The sequence below is a fragment of the Bicyclus anynana genome, chromosome 21 (assembly GCF_947172395.1).
Source record: "Bicyclus anynana chromosome 21, ilBicAnyn1.1, whole genome shotgun sequence".
Lineage (NCBI taxonomy): Eukaryota > Metazoa > Arthropoda > Insecta > Lepidoptera > Nymphalidae > Bicyclus > Bicyclus anynana.
The window spans coordinates 9,509,001-9,528,757 of record NC_069103.1 but is presented as its reverse complement, the minus strand read 5'-3'; the positions used below and the strand labels follow the sequence as shown (position 1 = coordinate 9,528,757).

General features: G+C 35.1%; 4 protein-coding genes across 4 annotated transcripts in view; 2 read left to right on the top strand and 2 right to left on the bottom strand.

Moving 5' to 3' along the window:
• Positions 1-39: 39 nt before the first annotated feature.
• Positions 40-5,962, top strand: LOC112044361 (ras-related protein Rab-8A). The gene is made up of 5 exons (XM_024080186.2): positions 40-228; positions 475-535; positions 603-807; positions 1,612-1,752; positions 4,877-5,962. The coding sequence occupies exons 1-5, from the start codon at positions 105-107 to the stop codon at positions 4,979-4,981; spliced, it is 636 nt and encodes a 211-aa protein (XP_023935954.1). The 5' UTR covers positions 40-104; the 3' UTR covers positions 4,982-5,962.
• Positions 5,963-5,994: 32 nt separating this feature from the next.
• On the bottom strand, positions 5,995-8,636 carry LOC112044360 (uncharacterized). Its single transcript, XM_024080183.2, has 5 exons — positions 8,426-8,636; positions 8,296-8,355; positions 8,051-8,224; positions 7,517-7,660; positions 5,995-6,509 (listed from the first exon to the last, which is right to left on the bottom strand). Exons 1-5 carry the CDS (start codon positions 8,495-8,497, stop codon positions 6,144-6,146), a joined length of 816 nt encoding a protein of 271 aa, XP_023935951.1. The 5' UTR covers positions 8,498-8,636; the 3' UTR covers positions 5,995-6,143.
• Positions 8,637-9,084: 448 nt separating this feature from the next.
• Positions 9,085-11,056, top strand: LOC112044339 (protein SEC13 homolog). The gene is made up of 2 exons (XM_024080159.2): positions 9,085-9,776; positions 10,590-11,056. Exons 1-2 carry the CDS (start codon positions 9,207-9,209, stop codon positions 10,959-10,961), a joined length of 942 nt encoding a protein of 313 aa, XP_023935927.1. The 5' UTR covers positions 9,085-9,206; the 3' UTR covers positions 10,962-11,056.
• Positions 11,057-11,952: 896 nt separating this feature from the next.
• The window catches only part of LOC112044358 (DNA polymerase epsilon catalytic subunit 1), a 31,110-nt gene continuing 23,305 nt past the window's right edge, over positions 11,953-19,757 (bottom strand). The window contains exons 33-42 of the mRNA XM_024080181.2: positions 19,256-19,328; positions 18,516-18,660; positions 17,444-17,628; positions 16,807-16,931; positions 16,659-16,733; positions 15,607-15,767; positions 14,317-14,479; positions 13,408-13,583; positions 12,659-12,791; positions 11,953-12,199 (exon numbers count right to left, since the gene is read on the bottom strand). Coding sequence (XP_023935949.1) covers positions 12,032-12,199; positions 12,659-12,791; positions 13,408-13,583; positions 14,317-14,479; positions 15,607-15,767; positions 16,659-16,733; positions 16,807-16,931; positions 17,444-17,628; positions 18,516-18,660; positions 19,256-19,328 — 1,404 coding nt within the window. The 3' untranslated portion in view covers positions 11,953-12,031. The remainder of the gene's footprint in view (positions 12,200-12,658; positions 12,792-13,407; positions 13,584-14,316; positions 14,480-15,606; positions 15,768-16,658; positions 16,734-16,806; positions 16,932-17,443; positions 17,629-18,515; positions 18,661-19,255; positions 19,329-19,757) is intronic.

Below are 19,757 nucleotides of genomic sequence, written 5' to 3'. Positions count from 1 at the left end.
CTAATTGACATTTGTTAATAAAACTGCCTCGTCGTGGGTACATCACTAGCGATTACTCAAAAATGCCAAATGAGTGGCTGTGTATTCTTTGATTGATATAAAAAATGGCAAAAACTTACGATTATTTATTTAAATTACTCTTAATAGGTGATTCTGGTGTGGGAAAAACATCTATATTATTTAGATTTTCCGAAGATGCTTTCAACATTTCATTTATATCCACCATCGGTGAGTAGTCTCAGTCTTTGTATCCAAAGGTTATTGTCAGAAAAGTTGTATTTTTTATTATACGTAATTGTCATCGAACAAGATTTTTTTGTTGTATTGTTTGATTTTTTCGTATTAGTGCATGAATGAGAAGGGTGGGGCTCTGTTTAACTGAACCCTTGGCGAGTTCAACGAGTGTCCAGTTTATGACATCATACACACTAATTTTAATTAATTGAACCCAGTTTACCAGTTAAATTGTTTCAGGTATTGACTTCAAAATACGTACAATAGACCTTGATGGCAAAAAAGTAAAGTTACAAATATGGTAAGTTTTCATTCATCATCAGTTGCCAAGTATAAACAATGGGTCCCTTATTGTAAACTGGTTTTAGGGATACGGCGGGTCAGGAGAGGTTCCGTACGATAACGACGGCTTACTATCGAGGATCCATGGGCATAATGTTGGTTTATGATGTCACTAATGAAAAGAGTTTTGAAAATATCAAGAATTGGATAAGAAACATTGAAGAAAATGCTAGTGCTGATGTTGAAAAGATGATTCTTGGCAATAAATGTGATTTAGATGCTAAAAGACAGGTAATTTAATAAAAGGATATTATGTATGTTATGTATTCAATATTTTATATTTTCTTACTGCTTTAAGTTTAGTGCTTATGATAGATCACTCAAATCTCTGATGACTACTTTTATTTTTAGTAACTGTTCATAATATTGATATTTTATAAACAGTAAAGTAAAGTTATAAATAGATTGGTACATTAACAAATTTATGTAACTTGTAGACTGATGATAAACTGAACTAAACAATGGAAGGAAGTTGGGTTTTCCTTATTTCATTATAACAATGTAATTATTGTATTGATAGATGGAATAGGGTTAATCAATTTGTTTAGCCTGTGATTGCTGCAGTTCTGGCCCAATGTGCAGTGCAAATAAAGAAATCAATAATGTTATTTTTAGTAGTACATTAAACTTTGTTAATTTTTCAAAATTTTTATTGAAATATTTTTGAGGCAACTCATCTAAACTTAAATGCAAATATTATTTTCTGCACAAAATGATAAAAATAGTGTACTTTATTATTAACTAGCTGACGCCGCGCGGTATCGCGGTATAGGATAATATATAGCCTATAGCCTTCCTCGTTAAATGGGCTATGTGACACTGAAATAATTTTTCAAATCAGACCAGTATTTCCTGAGATTAACGTTCAACCAAACAAATAAACAAACTCTTCAGCTTTATAATATTAGTATAGATTAGATCTTTTTACATCCAGATGTGTTAAGAAGTTCAGCTTTATACTTGGCTGTTTTAAAATTTTTAATGTTTTAATTATGTCTACTTCATATTGTTTTTATGTGTTAAATATGTTTTCAGGTTTCAAAAGAGCGAGGTGAACAATTAGCAATAGAATATCAGATAAAATTTGTAGAAACATCAGCAAAGGACTCACTAAATGTTGAATATGCATTTTACACATTAGCGAGAGATATTAAAGCAAAGATGGAGAAAAAACAGGTATGTCTAGATTATTCTGTCCAAACAAACAAGTATATCTGTCTGTATACTCTACTTTAAATCTACTAATGTTCAATGACTTTGTGTCTTGTCCATTTGAAATTCAGTTTTTTACAAATCCTGTGGGAATGCTGTGGGAACCATGTTTCTATAAAAAATACACTTTAAGCTACTAAATGACCTTGATATCTTCCAGTAAAAGTCCTATTAATTTTAAAGATTATCCCAGACAAACAGACAGACTATAATTTGAAAATAGCTTGATTGTGTTTTAATATTGTATAAATAAATATCAGCACTAGAGAAAACATAGTAATTTTTAAATTACAATAAAATAAATCAAATGTATTGATAACTTGGTACATAGTCAATTAATTTACAACTTGATTTTGTATGATAAATAACTGAAATTTTTTATTGGCTAAATCTAGTACATATTATATAAAAATATCATGTATAGACAGACACATGAGATTTTTATATCTGTGGTCACACTCCTCAGACACCTAACTTTGCAGAAACTGTTGCTGACTTTCAGTGTTTATAGACCTTGCCATAAAATCTTTGCCATATCTTTTAAATATGACCAATATTTCCATTCCCTCCAATAAGTATTGAAAGACTGAATAAGGAGTGAGTATGACTATAGTCAAGCCAGCGGGAATCAAACTACCACCTCTTGATGATGACTCCAGCCCCTTTACAATTGAGCTATTGAGGCTGGTGAAGGTCTAAACAATGAAAACTCTTGTTGTAATACATTGCTATTTTATTTATAGTTATAATTATAATTATTTTAGTAATAAATTTATATGCCGTCATACATTCTAATTGGAAATCTTCTTTTGTTTCATGGCAAACTTGATAACAGAAGGTAAAACACAGATCTGTTTGGCTTTTATATATTGATGTTGTTGTTGCAATATTTCAATGTTATTTTAATTTCACTAGCTTCATGATTTTATTTAATAAAATTAAATAAGATAAGATAAATAAAAAAAAAATTAATTCTGTATGCATGATAAAAATGAGCAATAACCTACATAATTTTACAATAAAAGGAGTAGTTATGTTGATGAGTCAGTAGTTTTTATCTAACATAAAATGCTTTATAAATAGTGATTGAAGTTACTCATCTAAAATTGTAATTCTTTTTACATGGAAATAATACTCACCTCTGATTATTTTTATTGTTATAGTTTTATTTTGTTATTCTTTCCAAAAAAATTGACAAATCCATACAGAAATATTCCATGAGTTATTGCTAATTGCTAATAAATAATAAAGTGCATGAGCAACGTTTTGATTTTGATAGTTTTCACAATCGCCAAAATAACAACAAAAAATTGAGTTTCATACTAAATCAAACCCAATCACAAATTGGATTCCTAGTATGGAAAGGCTTTTAGTTTAATTAATCATTGCATGCACAGCTGTTGTATCTAGAAGTAGTATAAAAAGCAATGTTTGTAAACATTTTATAATCCTACTTCTATTGACGCCTGCAACTTTTGCATCCATATTTGTGTGGATTAAGATTTTTTTTCTAGATCTTGCTCCTTTGATATCTGGTATATTTATACCAGACTTATATGTCTGACACACAATCTATGTCTGTGAGAAAATTCATCAGAATTGGTTCAGTGTATAACTCACTTTCCCATACCTTTGCTTATTAGTATGACTCCATGTATGTATATGTTCATTACCTTGATGTATGGATAATATAGTGTTTTAACAAACATTTAACTTTAACCAAGCTAAGATATAGCTATATTGAGTTGGTGTAGTTGTAGTGAGTACTCATAAAGTATAGATCAAATAGTTTCAGACTTATGTTATATTCTATTGCAGTCTTATATTCACTGTTAAGTTGACATGTCCCACTACAGAAATACATTGGTGGTTAAAAATAATGACAATACATCAACTTCTACTGAAAAAGTAACTGAATATCGTCGTCGTCGTCATTATCAACCCATATACGGCTCACTACTGAGCTCGAGTCTCCTCTCAGAATGAGAGCGATTAGGCCAATAGTCTACCACGCTGGCCCAATGCGGATTGGCAGACTTCACACACACAGAGAATTAAGAAATTCTCTGGCGTGCAGGTTTCCTCACGATGTTTTCCTTTACCGTTTGAGACATTCTGTTACTTTTTCATGATGATGATGACTTTTTCAGTAGAAGTTCAGAGTTTAAGTACCTACCAATACAATATAAACAATTCAGTTTTCCTTTATATTTATGTGTTTAATTTTTGTATGATAGATGACTATTATGTATGTATATTGCAAAGATGAGGGGCTAACATTTTTCCAATAGATAATCTTGTTGTATTAGCTTACGTTGTAGGTACTTTACACACTGGTAGGAATCTTTCTTATCACAATTATATCATATCAGTGGTTGATGTAACACGTTGCTTGCCTTTAATCTTTATTGGTTTTAGTTTTATCGAAAATTCAATCAATCGATGGGGATACGAGTCTTATACTCTACTTGTACATTGGCACTTTGCATAGACACATGCTATGATGAATATCCCTCAACAATTTTGTTTTATAAAAATTCTTTAAAATATGACCAATATTTCAGTTCCCCTCCAATTAGTCAGAAAAGACTTTGTTAGGAGTGGTTACTACAATAGCCCAACAGGTGATGAGTCAGGTTCCTTTACCACTGAGCTATTTAGGTTTTAATTTTAGCTGCATACATTAGTTTTTTCTTTAGTGTTAGCAGACAGTGTTACATTTCTGGTATAAAGAGCATCAAGTATGTTTCCAATACCAAATTTCAGTTCTGTGATTAAATTTAATAGTTTACAAACTCACCTTTGCATTTATTATTATATATTCAGAGACACAATTATCCGCCTTCTTTAATATGACGCGAGTATAAAGTGGGCGGATAATTGTATAGATACATAATTATTATTGGCATATTATATGCTATTGAGTCCTTGGATTTAAAGTCTCGGCACATCTCTACTCATTATAGCCACCAACCCATATTAAAACCGTAGCGGATCTGAGATCCAGTTCCCCTCCCTGTAAAAGAGGCCTGAACCTAAAGTAGGCCATTAAAATTGGATTTATGATAATGATGTGCTTTATCCACAGGAGGCGAGTAACCCGCCCGGCAACAGAAGCGGCGTGCACCAGCTGAAAGACAGCGACCGGCAACGCAAGCCCACGTCCTGGCTCTCGCGCTGCTCGCTCCTCTGACGGCCGCGCACTCTCTCGCGCCATATACTCAGCCATTAAAGCCATGCTTTCACCGGTCAACAATATTGTTGTGGCATAAATCAGCAGTAATGCTGCCCATATCGTATTGCAATCAAAATTCCTTAAAAACTCAAATAACCATTCCAAATACTGTCTCATTCATAACTTCACTTGAGTTTAATACATAGAATTAAAACATTAACTTAAGCCTCAATAGCTCAACGGTAAGAGCGGTTGGACTCATCACCGAGGGGTGGTGGTTCAATCCTCACTCTTTTGGTCTATTGTTGTACCCACTCCTAGCACAGTCTTTCCCGACTAGTTGGAGGGGAATGGGAATATTGGCCATATTATAAAAAATATAGCAAATATTCTTTTTTAAAAAAAAAAAAAAATATTTAAGAAATTTATCTATTTTACTGTTATCTTTTCTTGATAATTTGTTAACCGGTGAATGCAAGGTTTCAGTGAGTGTGGGCTGTCTAGTGTCAACCCACCACTATATTTTTTGACCTACAATTTTAACTGGTGCAACTCCACACGGGGATCAGAATTGCTTTTGTATTTTTATATCTGATCATTATGTTCCATGGTTGTAAAATTATTTAATTACCAGAACGTTTGCTTGTTCCAGATCAAAAATATTACAGATAAAAGCTCAGTTTGATAATAATTTGCGATATTGGGATTGTTTTGTAAAGTTTCAAAATCAGTATTTTTGTTTTTTCTTTAAATATAATGCTGGGAATAATTTGTAAATTCAAAAATATTCAATGACAATTCTTGTTATTTAATTAAGAATTTTTTTTTTGGTATTATTGTTGCAATGCAATGCAATGGTTTAATGGATATTATTAATTCAATAGAGTACTATTATTAGCTGTATTTTTTTTTGCTATTTTAATTAAGATTATTATATATTTTAATGTAATATATACCTACTACATATTTAATTTGAATAAACAGTGCTTTTTTAAACAATTTTATATGATTTTGTAAATGAAAAACATCAAAACATTTTACTTCATAATTTATTTTCCATAGAGTTTGTATAAAAGTAATTTTTGACAACAAGAACCATCTAGAGAAATAACCAATATTTTTTACATATACAATGCATTTGGTTTTATCTCTGACTATAAATAGTTAAATATAGTTTGAATCACGTCGCTTGTATTCGTTTTGGGGATGATTTATTAAAAGGAAGAAGAATTAACTTTTTTCCTCCAACCAAGGCACTTCTTGATAAAAAGCTCAGAAGTTGTAATAATTTTTTAACTGAAAAAATCATCAAGTCAGCTGTTAATTGACTTCCCTTCCTCCAATAAATAATATAAAGTGGAATGGGAGGGAGTTTCTCCGACCATATTCCATTTCTGTATGAGCGTGCATGGTTTTCGGCTGACACAATTTTTGGTGCAAGTTGTGATTCAATTGTTTTCTTCTTAATGTCTTGTGGTACTGAAGCTTTTGCATAACCAAGCTCAACTAATTTCTGTCCAATGTCAAAAGTCTCCACTGTTTTGGTCTGAAAAATAAATATTATTATATTAACTAAAACAAGATGAATATCCTAGCATTCCCTGGTTTAACCATGCGGCTGCCGGGTTCATCCCATGGCAGAAACATAAACTCTGACTAATGGGTGTAAGATTAAGGAATTCTGTGACAATTGATTAGCACTCCCTTTCTCGACTCATATGGTTTTATAAAATTGCCTAGCCAAATTTGGTAAGATCCTACTAGAGCAGCTTTGCATACCTGTTCTATTATAAAACTTGCTGCAGTTAGAGAGGCCAATGGTTTTTTGGCAATTGAGAGATTTTGCTGGTAATCCTCTTGCACCTACTTCTATGGCATACAGACTAACCAAATAGCCTATATTTATTCACTTTTATATTTTGTGATCCTCAAGATGTTAGTCTCCCACCACTGACAATAACGGCAGAGATGAGGAAAAATCCCCAGTAAATTTTGTCATACAAAATAGATTACTCACCACTGTATCACATAATGAGAAACAGCTAAAGGTATACTCAGATGCAAGCTTCATAATGTTTCAAAAATAAGCTGTGGGTGTCTACAATCAGATTATATATAAACTATTCTCAAATTAAGAAGCCGAAGGCGACTTCAGGTGGGTGATTGATGTATGTGGGGCGATACCCTGCTGTTGCATCCCTACTTTACCGGTGATACCTTAAAACTTGTATTGTTCAATTTGTCCAAAATGTCATATGGCTTACATTATACTTAAGGTATAGACCACATTCCAACAGATTTTAAACTTAGTTAAGTCCTACAAGGAAATTGATATTTGAACTGGTCTTAATGATTGTTTGTTTAAATTGAATAGGGTCTGAAACTATAGATTTGTTTAGACAAATTCTTTCACCATTAGATCTTGCACCTAATGAACATGGACAAAATTAAATCCCATATTTTCCCACAGGAACAAAGGAAGAATTAAGCAAGTGAAACTGCAAGCTGATGTTTGCTAGTTAAAATATGTATAAAACAAAAAGATGTGTATACCTTAGGTTGTGGTAAATGCAAAAGTACAGTAGAGACTAGATCGTCTTTATCTCTGCCGATTGGTTTCAGTGTGACCTGTTTTCCCTTAGCCACACAGTCCAGCCAGTTGACAGCATTGCCACTCACTATGTCTACTCCCCATAGCTAAAAAGTAAGAAATTTTATTTACTACATTCAAATAATCATATTAACTTTAAGATCAAATAAGAGGATTAGTCCTCTCAAGTGTTAATTAAGGTGTGGCTTCAGTTGAGGCTATTTATAATATTGATAAAGATACAGATAAGCAAATAGAAAAAATATTTTTAATCAATATTTAAATTTGGTCTAACTGTTAGGAACAACTCAATCATCCTTATTTATTTTCAACTACTTGGTCCAGGCTATTTAAGAGATATTCAGATTTAAGATCCATTCTGCCGTAAAGATCTTTGATGGGCAAAGTATAAGAACAAATTATTAAAAAAAAACTTATAAACTATTGTTTGTGAGACCTTAAACGTAAGTAGTTTTTTAAATAAAATCAAAGTTAACCTTGACAGGTAGTGGTGGTTTGCTTGAATGCCACAATGGAAGATAAATGGGTGCCTTGTGATTGATTAAAAGGCGCACTGGAGAATGTTGAACCCCAACATAGGCTCCTTTAAGAGTTACATGCCTCTGTATAAAGTGATCAGGAACTTTTGTTGCCTTCGAAAACTTGCTTACCTTCAAAATGAAAATAAAATTAAAATTGATGAAGTTATTACATAATGAAAATAATGAGATTCATTATTTACCGGACGGATCTTATGTATGGATATAGCTAAGCCCGCTGTGGCGAGAGCGTATACTGCTATCTGAAAATAATCATAAAATTATTCCTGAGATAGTGTTATGATAAACAACATCTTCAACCTTTTTCCTTACATTCACTCCACGATAGTCCTGTTGAAGTAGACTCTCTAAATTGTAAAACACCCCTCCTTCTTTTTCACCCATTTTTTTATCTTACATAAAAGCAAGGTTTCATATTTTTATAAAATTAAGTCATCAATATTTGTGATTGTGTGAATGAGATTCTATAATTTTTCCTTCAAATCAAAACAGCCACAGATCCACAGAACTTTTAAAAAGACACTGACATTTCTATTTTCTTTTAATTTAATTGTCAGATTTTTTATTTATTGTCACGTGCATTTTGTATAGATAAATATTAGGTTACGTTCCACTTAGTGATCCTAACGATCACGCTATTGACCAACGCCATACCAATACGTAGGTTCATACACCTTCGACCATCAATAACAGGACCTGCCTCGCTAACCGTTACCCCTCTGGCAAAGAACAATAATCAATGATCTAACGCGTTTATACAAAATCTAATGCGTTTATACAAAATCTAACGCGTTTATACAAATTGTTATTTATAATTTAAAATTAATGGTCGAAGGCCATAGTATTTTTAACAAGTAAACATATGAGAGCAGCAGCAGCAGAACAACAGAGCAGCACTAGAGAATACATCATGGACATCACTAAAATTATTTAAAATCATTGGCAAAGGGCAACATTGTCTTCCACGTCAACTTTTTTGACATGCCAGAAAAGTCAGAAAAAGTTGCCGAAAACCCGAACGTAAACCAAACTTATTGAATAAATAAGCGAGGGTTTCTGTATTTTGTTAAATCGTGGAAAAAAAAAATTCAAAATGATAAGTGTATTAAATACTATCGATACTGGGCACGAGGATATGATACACGATGCGGAATTAGACTACTACGGGCTGAGATTAGCGACGTGTTCGTCTGATAATTCAGTGAAAATTTACGACATCAAAAGCGGTACACAAACCCTTGCAGCCGACTTAAAGGGGCATTTTGGACCTGTATGGCAAGTAGCGTGGGCGCATCCTAAATTTGGCAATCTACTGGCGTCCTGCTCATATGATAGAAAAGTTATCATATGGAAAGAGTTAGGAGAATGGAGTAAACTATATGAATACACGGGGCACGAGAGTTCAGTGAACGCAGTAGCGTGGGCGCCGGCCGAATACGGCTTGATACTAGCCTGTTGCAGCTCTGATGGCTCTATATCCATATTAACCTACAATCAAGACGGCAGTACGTGGGATGTGAAGAAAGTCCCTGGTGCTCATGCTATTGGAGTTAATTCTGTCAGTTGGTGCCCTGCAATATCCGCTGATTTAAGTTTAGATCCCCTCACTAATAAAGATGCCCCCAAAAGATTAGTAACTGGTGGATGTGATAATTTGATCAAGGTATTTGTTAAATAATTCATTCTAAACTTTGAGAAATTGTATGTCTATGGCAATTAGATGTGCCTCGAGTTTTTAAATGTGCACTTCTGTTCCAGTGTGAATAGTGGAAACCTATGTAATTTCTTACACAAGTTATTGTACTTTTAATATTAACATTTGCCATTCTATGCTATAAAAATTAACCTATCTAAAACAGAAGAAGTATAAATAATAACAAATAGGGCCAATTTTCATTACTTTCTGATAGGTTATAGTGTCATATTCTACTATATAAAAATGAGTCGGGTTTTCCTTCCTGACGCTATAACTCCAGAATGCACAAACCGATTTCCACGGTTGCATTAGTTGGAAAGGTCTCGGGCTCCGTGAGGTCTATAGCAAAGAAAATTCAGGAAAAGGTAGAGGTAGGGTTGGGGTAGGGTAGGGTAGGGAGTAGGGTAGGGATAGAGTTGGGTAGGGGAAGTTGAAAGTTTACATCGAGTTTCACGCGGACAAAGTCACGGGCGTCCGCTAGTAGTTTATAGTTTAGTTTGCTCTCTTTCTTACTTTATCTATACTAATATTATAAAGAGGAAAGATTTGATTGTTTGTTTCATTTAATAGTGAAACTACTGAACCAATTTAAAAAATTATTTTACTGTTGGGTAACTACACTATCCCAAGTGCTATAAGCTAAATTTTATCCCTCATTCCACATGTAGGAATTGGAACCATGGGGAACTGTGCAGCATCTGCTATTTAAAACCTATAAGGTGGACTCGCCTTAGTCTTGAGATGCCATAATTATTTTGTTTATCTTTTATATTTTCACAGATTTGGAAGGAGCAAGGTGACCAATGGATAGAAGAGAAACGCTTGGATATGCACATGGACTGGGTTAGAGACGTAGCCTGGGCCCCTTCGCTTGGATTACAGAGATCCATGATAGCTAGCTGTTCACAAGACAAAAGAGTAGTCATATGGTCGAGTGATGATAATATTTCATGGACACCTACAATACTTAACACTTTTGACGATGTTGTGTGGAGCGTTAGCTGGTCGTTAACAGGAAATATATTAGCAGTGTCAGGCGGAGACAACAAAGTCAGCCTATGGAGAGAGAACGCTGATGGACAATGGCTATGTATAAGTGAAGTTGCCAAAGGATTGGGACAGACAACCAATGATGAGAGGAGCACTCTCTAATCTCTGCAAATGATATGATGCATTCTTTATTTTTATTATTCTGCTATTATGTTTATGTTCTATTCCAATTAATGTAATATAAATATTGATTACTATTCATCATTTTAATTTATTCTACCTACCTTCTTTAATTAAGCATGAGTCAAAACATTGGTATATTATCACTTATTTGTGATATAGTAATGCTTGTCATTTGTAAAAGATTGAACTTTCGCTTGCTACTGAATAATTTATTTAGTACTGGGAGACATAGCTTATGAGGACTTCTGTGGCAAAAAATTGGCAATGCTTTGCTTGTCAAGTGATTTAGCATTCTAGGTTGATGTTTTACACATCAACCAATCCAATTAAGGGCTGAGATATAGTTAAACTAGTACATTACAAATTGACTGGCATCTTAATTCTTAAACTATATTAATTCACAACACATACTATTTATAAATGCTGCGCATATACATACTGAATTCAAGGATTTTATACAATCAATGTATAATCTACTAGTGACTTAGCTTGCCCTTATTAGACCTCTTTAATCCATTCTTAGTGGATACCTACAAACTATAAACTACCTGCCTGCCAAATTTTAGCTTTGTACATCAAGCGGTATTTGAGATTTCATGATGAATGATGAAAAAAATATAATGAGATTGAAGAAATTTTAAAATATAAACTCAAAACGGGGTTTAGGTTTTCTATTCTATTATCGCTATCACTATCCTATTCTATTCAACTTTCCATACACTCCTACCTATTTCTCCCCCTTCTGAAATAAAAAGTAGGCTATGTCTTGCTCTAAGGTCCCATTTATCATAATACCAAAATTCATTTTGATTGTGTCAGTTGTTTAGCCCTGAAAAGGTAACAGACAGACTTACTTTGCATCTTTGTTATTAGTATAGATTAATGCATATTTCTCATAGAAATTTAATAAACAGAAAAAAGGCATCCTGTACAGGCAGTTTTTCAAGCCATTAAAAGATCAACTAAAAGATTTTCTAATTTAAAAACATTTTATTTTTACATTGATATTATAAATTGTTAACTACATAAAAAATTGCTTAATAATTATATCACATGTTACTTAAATTAAATTCAATGAGTTCCAATAACAACAGCATTCTGTAATACTCTGCAATGGTTTTGAACGTAGCCAGCTGCGTTCTGACTTCTTGTAGAGGTACTAGAGTTGTGAAATCTCCTGCACAGTCACACACTGTTGACAGATTTTCTCGCTTTATCTGTAAAGAGAAAAGGAAAAATAAATGGACATAAATTCAGGATTTTCCTGTGCTTATTATACAAAAATATTATAATTTCCAGTTTTGATTGACAAACAGGATGTTTCCAAAACTTTTTTTGTATGTGGGGAAATCGTCATGGGTACCGTCTCGCCACGGAGAGGCAAGACTGTTCAGAATCTTTAAAAATAGTCAACTGACGTGTCAAAAGTGCTTATAAACTGACTTGAAATAAATGATTTTTGTTTTTTTGTTTTTTTTTGTCGCTTAATAACAGGGCCATGGGAACGTTACTTAAACTACCTCAACCCAGACATCAAAAAGGATTATTGATTTGGTCAAGATTCAAACCCACAATCTAATTATGTAGATGTAGTTGAACTGTAGTACAGTTCTTATTTACTTAAACATACTTTTCTAAAAGTAGATTTGCTCAATTAATTAAAAATATAGACATACCTGCCGACACCTTGTGCAGACCAGATCCTGTAGTGTGTACGTCATAGCTCGCCTGTTCATCGCCTCGATAAGTCGCCATTCCAACTCTTGATTCTCATAAGCAGTGCCGCAAGTGGGGCAGAGGCAGACAGGGCTGAAAAAAAAATATATTGTAGGAAATAGTAGTCTGAGGTGTTGGTTTGTGCCTACGCTAGATGGCGCGACTTGTTTCCGTAAAAGTGGGAGTTAGAGATGGGAAGCGACTAGCGATTTAAGGTGCTCGGTAAACGGTCGGCTTCAGTGGTCTCGCGGCGTTCTACCCGTCCACAACTCTTGTTGTGTAATCTTCATTGGTTATTTGGGATGGGCGGGAAGAATAACTTGAGCAGTAAAGGTGAGTGTTGGCTAGTCGGAAAGGATCCCTTAAAATCCAGAGTCACAAGCCCGTAGAACTGCTCAAGGTATTCTCTGTTAATCATAACTTTTGTTCAACATTAATTTTCTTTTTTTTTAAATACACTTCTGAGTAGTTTTGCTAACTTCAGAAGTGGGATGAAAAACGCACTACCCACATAAAGTGATAAAGGCATAAAACGCATTAAACAGTAAGCAAAATGAAACAGTTTTTACAGAAATTAAATAGAATTCGTAGTAAAAATCAAAATTGACCGAGCACTAATAATTGATTTTGCCTCAAACTCGCAAATTCGCATGTCTTTTCCAACATATCAATATGGTTGAACGTATTTATCACAAAGCTAGTCACTCACGGGTCCCCGTGCTGGCGGTGCGGGTCGCGGCACAGGTCGAGGTCGCGGCAGTGGTTGCACACCTTGCAGATGACCTCGCCCAGCACGCACGAGGCGCACGGCTCGCGCCACTCGGCCGCGCCGCTGAACTCGCCCACGCCGATCAGCCGCAGCAAATTACGTCTTAGAAGCGTCACCTGAAAATATTATAAATAAACTAGCGGACGCCCGCGACTTAGCGTGGAATTTAGTTTTTTACAAATCCCTCGGGAACAATGGATTCTTCCGGTATAAAAAGTAGCTTATGTGTTAATCCATGCTATAATATATCTCAATACCAAACTTTAGCTAATTTGGTTAAGTAGTCAAAGCGTGAAAGAGTAACAAACATTCATATCATTAAAATCATCAGTTTTCGCAAATCTCGGGAAACCATGGATTTTTTTGGGATAAAAAGTAGCCTATGTGTTAATCCAGAATAAAATCCATTTCCATTCCAAATTTTAGCCAAATCGCTTCAGTAGTAGCGGCGTTAAAGAGTAACAAACATACAAACATATCAACATACAAAGATGTTAATCCTACTAATATTATAAACGCGTTTAATATATTAGTAGGATTAACATCAATCAAATAGGTGTCATCAATTAGTTTTACGCATTAGATTTTTTTTTATTTGCTAGGTGTTTTTCTCTCTACCACGCGATGGACCCGGCACCCGCACGGTGAATCCATGGAATGCTAAGACATTCGTCTCTCTATCCATGTCAAGGAAATACTTACTTTAAATCTTAGGGAACCCGCCATCTTGGATTCAAAATGACGTCATTTGACATTGTTTTAATTTACAGAGTAAAGAACTCTTCCAGGCCAATTTGATAATTTTTTTAATGTTTTTTTTGCAAAAACTTAATAAAAAGTGTCAAATACCTCGTCATCCAAGTGTTGGTCGAGCGCCAGCACCTTGCACAGCGCGTTGACGAACATCAATGCGGGCGTGAGGCCCTCCAGCGCGTCCACACGCAGGCCCGGCTGCGCGCCGATGTCCTCCAGCTTCAACGTCGGCATTCGGCGGTTGATCTTTTCCGTCATTCTGAATAACGTCATCGAAGCATTTTAATGATGAGATCCAAGAGTTCATCTCTGAGCTCCGGATAAGTAAAGCGAAACATAAGCGAACCCGAGGTATAAGCTAAGTCGATATTTGAAACCACCCGCGTAAACCGCCGCCGCCAAAAGGCGACCGTGGCGCTAACATCGCAAGAAAAAAAGAAGATGGCTGCTACACGCTAAAATAGCCGCGCCGCGCATTAAGAAAACTCAAATAATATAAAGTGATTACTGGTGAAATTTAAATTAACTTTCTTCAAACTAGTACACACAATCATCCCATTGTTTTGCACGACAAGACGTAGATATCCACTACATCCAATTCCAAAACGAGCGAGGCCGGAGCACACGACGCCGGGGGCTTTGGAGGTACAATTCCTTTATTTCATAATTAGCAACTTCAAAACCATACAAGCTTTATGGCTATGATCTCAGACTAATTGCCTCGCTAGACGTTACTTTTCTGTCAAAGTATATGATCAACGATCTAATGCGATAATAAAAACTGTCTCTTTATTATCGATATTTCATAGTTGTAATCATGTTCGTCCGTAAAAATACCTTTTTTTAGTTGAATGGTGTAAAAAACGGGCCAAAACTTTTAGTTTTGTATAAGATATATACCAAATCTATGCTCGTTTTCCTCAGAAAATGACGTTCGTTAATTTGGGTGCGATACTGAATAAATATTATATAAAGTGAATAAATATTATGACCTTACAAATGAACTAACTAAAAATGGCTATGTAGTTATTCTGTACGCCGTAGAAGTGGGTGCGAGAGGATTACCAGCAAAATCTCTCTATAACTTGCTTAAAGACCTTGGCCTCTCTAGAAGTGCAGCTAGTTCTATAATAGAACGATTATCCAAAGCTGCTCTAATAGGATCTTACCAAATTTGGCTAGACAGGAAGAACAACACGAGCAGAGAACGGGGAGTGTTGATCGATCGTCAAGGAATTCCTTAACCCTACATCCTGTAGTCACAAGTTCAGGACTCTGCCTGGAGTTTTTCTCTCTACCACGCGATGGACCCGGCACCCGCACGGTGAATCCATGGAATGCTAAGATATTCGTCTTCTTCTTAATTGGTCTGAGAGTACAACTTACTGGAATAATTTCTGCGAGATCTCCCCCGCCAGCAGAGCAGGCAGTCTCTCTGGCGCGGAGTGCGCTGCGCTGAGGAAGCCCGCCACGCCGGCGTAGAACGCCTCGCGGACAACGGTCGAAGGCATGAAGTTCGCTATGTTCCAGTGCATTGTTACTTCACCCTGTTTGTAATAAACATTGATCCAATATAAAATCAATAAAATAAAAGCGTCTGTGTGTGATATGAAAACAATTTTTTTTATATAAAAGGAATATTTGCCATATCTTTTTTTTATTTTTATTTAAGTTTGTAAAATAGTGGTAAAAATGGTTTTCGACTATTACCACCATTAGATTAAATTAAATTATGACATAATCTTGACGTTTCAAAAGTGCTTGTGAACTAAGCCTAATTGAAATAAATGAATTTTGTTTTTTTTTGAATCTTATTCCAATTCCCTCAAACTAGTCCGAAAAGACTGTAAGTGGGTACGACAATAGTCCAACGTTCGGGGATCGAACCACCACCCTCGGTGATGAGTCCGACCGCCCTTATCGTTGAGCTATTGAGGCTTTTAATTGTTTTCTTAAGTGCTTAAAGTTATTTACATGATACTACTATTTATATAGCTTTCTTCTTTCTTACTACTATATGTACTAGATATAACTTTCTTCTTGTTGCAAACTTCTTTTAATCGCTAAAATATCGCTCTGTTTTTCTTTGTGATAAGACGAAAGAGACAACGATATTTTCTATTTGGTTCCTGTTGGTCGACATTCGTCTGTCTTTTGCCTATATATAATATTCATATTCGTCATAGTGCGCATATAAAGCTTATGGACCATAACTGCAGAAGTCGATATTTTTGGTCCTTCGAGCCGGATGTTAGTAATATTACCCAGAATAATCGGCATTACTTTTCCAAAAGTTTTTGCAGTCTGATTGAAGAAATTTAACGCCCAACAAAACGTCCAGATATAAAACATAATTCAAGATTATTTTTTTCAAAGTCGCCTTAAATGATTATTTTACTAGTATAACGCATAGTTATTAATAACTAATGAGAACTCACCTCTTCTGATTCCTCTTCAGTAGCGTTGGGCACTTGAGATGACCCCACTTCAACCAATCCTGGAGGTAATTTACCCTGAAAAACGATATTTATTATTTACACTACATTCAATTCACTATGTTAATTCCTATTTTTCTACTAATTATACCTCAATTCCTGCATAATTGGCTTCGTCTAGCCACAGAAGATACGACCAGCACTGCTTGTATCTGATATCGATGCCGTGAAACAATTCTTTATTCCTTATGCTCTGCACTACAAATTCCACATAGCCTAAAACAAAAAAAAAACATATTAAAGCAATTTGAACCAATGTTGTTTATTACAGACATGTATGAAAACTTGGTGCAGTCCAATATCAGATAAGTGTGGAAAAACCAGAACATATTTATGGCTAAACGTTAGCACAATTTATAGTACGATGCAAACTTTATGACGTTTCAAAACATCGTGCGTAAAGATGCTCAATGCAAAATTTTAGGTATCAGCGGTAACGTAGCAGCGCAGCCGCAGGGCATAGACCGGCGCGCGCCTGTCTCCCACCTCTAACGCCTCACGCGTCTTGTTTTTATTAAGACGCGACGGCGGGTGGTACTTTATGACAACGGCAGCTAATTTCCAAAACGGCATAATGTTTCAAAATTAATTTATTTTAAGTAGTTTACAAGCATTTTTGATGAATGGCCTATAAGCATATTTATATTTAAGGAAAAGGAAAAGGTTTGCATCGGACTGTACCTTAACTATTAACTTATTCATATATTTGTGATCAACTTTGGACTTACCAATGCCATCCATGACAGAGTTCTTTTTTGTGAAAAGTATGATTTTATTGAAGTCAGCAAAAACAATTTGCGAGCCCAATCTTTTGAATTCAGCCACCAACATGAGAAACATCTTCTTCATAAGGTTGTACAGAGTTCGTCGCAGGGCCGGGTCGTACAGCAGTGAAGTTGGTGTCTTTAGCCATCTGTACAAAAAATCTCTTATTGATCCCTTTAATATACTCTATGTTTGCAAAAAAGGTATACAATTTAATTTGGTCTGAATTTGGTTACGTCACGCTCAAACATACTCATAAGTTTTTTGTCATTTTCTTGGGGAGTCAGCTGGTGAATGCGTTACGAAAAGTGTAATCGGGAGAGGCGAACGGACGGCTTTTTTATGACCTTATTCTATGTAAATTGCGTGATTTAATTAATAGTAGAAGTGAGTAGAAGCGATTGCTTGCCATCGCAAATCTTTCGCAATTAAATCGTGATTCGTGATCGTGATTGTAAATAAATAAAATAAAATATAGATTACAATTAATTATCCATAATATTCAAGATGTTGAAATTTTTTTAAAGGAGATGGGTCATTTTAGGTGCACTCCTTGTATCTTGTATCAAAAAAAAAATTACAACGATTTTATTAAAATCTAAATAAGTGAATAAATCTAACTAAATAAAAAGAAATAAATAAAATTAAAACCCAAGTTTTTGAGTTATATCAAGATGGCTCCCATAACAACATAACAACATATGACATGGCAATTGACAGCAAACGTCAAAACAACTACTGCATTGAAAACGTCATCAATCCGCCATTATTATCCATAATAGTGTTGCATTTCTTAAGAGAGAAATGCAACACTATTATGAAATTTATTTCGAAAGAATTAAAGTAAATTCGTAGATTTGTATAATCAAAAATAGTTAAAAAAATATTTTCTTTTATTTCCGCCAGGGTACAATGACTGATCCTGGGCTCCATACAATTTTGGACCATCTCCTTTTCCAATTACTTATTCAATATTGTAGATTTCTTGAAATATTTACAAATAGTATGCATCACAGCAGTTGTATCCGTACTCGCCTGTAAAAATGCGATATCTGATAGTCGGCGAACACGTTCTTGTACAGTGTGACGTCACGCAGCCACGACGCGATCATCGTCCGCAGGATCTTGAACGCAGCGCTGCACTGCGCCGCTTCGTCGTACGTCTCCGTGGCGTTTGCGCCTACACGACAACAACCATATAACTAAAGGCAAACTTTGGTCTGAGACAGAGAAACCTCACATTTTTCAGTATTGTTTTCAATGATTATAACCTAAAAGCCCGCGACTTGTTCCGCGTGGGATTCAGTTTTTCACAAATTCAGCTGGAACTATGGATTTTTCCGGGATGAAAAGTAGCCTATGTGTTGATCTATTTTCATTCCAAATTTCAGCCAAATCGCCGCAAAATTGACAAAGTTTCATACTAACTTTCATGCCCTATTTTATCCCCTTGAAGATACAATTGGTTCAAAATCCTTTCTTAGCGGATGTCTACGTCATAACATCTACCTGCATGCCACATTTCAGCCCGATCCGTTCGGTGGTTTTGGCTGTTCGTAGATAGATCACTATGTCAGTCAGTCACCTTTGAGTTTTATATATTTAGATTAACAAACTTTTCTTTTTTTAATTACATCAATTGTGATTCATTAATTATGTCCATAATTGACTAGATGCCTATTAGTGATGATAATCTGAGTATGCAGTTTATTGGATACTTATCAACAAGTAATCATCCCATTATATGAGTATGTTTGACTTGTTGTAGATCTTACCTGTGGACGCCATGACATCTTGAATGTTAGCGTGCTGAGCGCCAAACGACGTTGCTACGCTAGTTCCCTCCACCTGTACACACAAGTATTTTGGCCATTTAAGTAATTTTAGGGCGTTTAACATGATTTACTTCTTCACTTTCGTTTTTATCGCTATATATCACTTGCACCAGTGACTATAGATTTTTTATATTTTTTATTCTCAACGGAGACTAGTGCCATAGATATATGGTGGTGTCAATGGCGATGATGATAGTTAATGACGATGATCACTATGACGACGGATGATGGATGATAGTGATGATGATGATGATGATGATGATGATGATGATGATGATGATGATGATGATGATGATGATGATGATGATGATGATGACGAGGATGATGTTGATGATGATCATGATGAGATCACACAAACCTGCAATATATGGTGCGCTTGCAGCAGCGCGCACACGGCGAGCGCGTCGCAGTCCAGCGCCACGCACACGCCGCCGTACGCGCC

Excerpts from the sequence above, each read along its gene's own strand:
- LOC112044361 (XM_024080186.2), top strand. The coding sequence starts at position 105 with ATGGCAAAAACTTACGATTATTTATTTAAATTACTCTTAATAGGTGAT. Across the intron at positions 536-602 it reads AAAGTAAAGTTACAAATATG|GGATACGGCGGGTCAGGAGA; the intron begins GTAAGTTTTCAT and ends AACTGGTTTTAG. Across the intron at positions 1,753-4,876 it reads CAAAGATGGAGAAAAAACAG|GAGGCGAGTAACCCGCCCGG; the intron begins GTATGTCTAGAT and ends CTTTATCCACAG.
- LOC112044360 (XM_024080183.2), bottom strand. The coding sequence starts at position 8,497 with ATGGGTGAAAAAGAAGGAGGGGTGTTTTACAATTTAGAGAGTCTACTT. Across the intron at positions 8,225-8,295 it reads CCATACATAAGATCCGTCCG|GTAAGCAAGTTTTCGAAGGC; the intron begins GTAAATAATGAA and ends TTCATTTTGAAG. Across the intron at positions 6,510-7,516 it reads TGCATTTACCACAACCTAAG|ACCAAAACAGTGGAGACTTT; the intron begins GTATACACATCT and ends TTTATTTTTCAG.
- LOC112044339 (XM_024080159.2), top strand. The coding sequence starts at position 9,207 with ATGATAAGTGTATTAAATACTATCGATACTGGGCACGAGGATATGATA. Across the intron at positions 9,777-10,589 it reads GATGTGATAATTTGATCAAG|ATTTGGAAGGAGCAAGGTGA; the intron begins GTATTTGTTAAA and ends ATATTTTCACAG.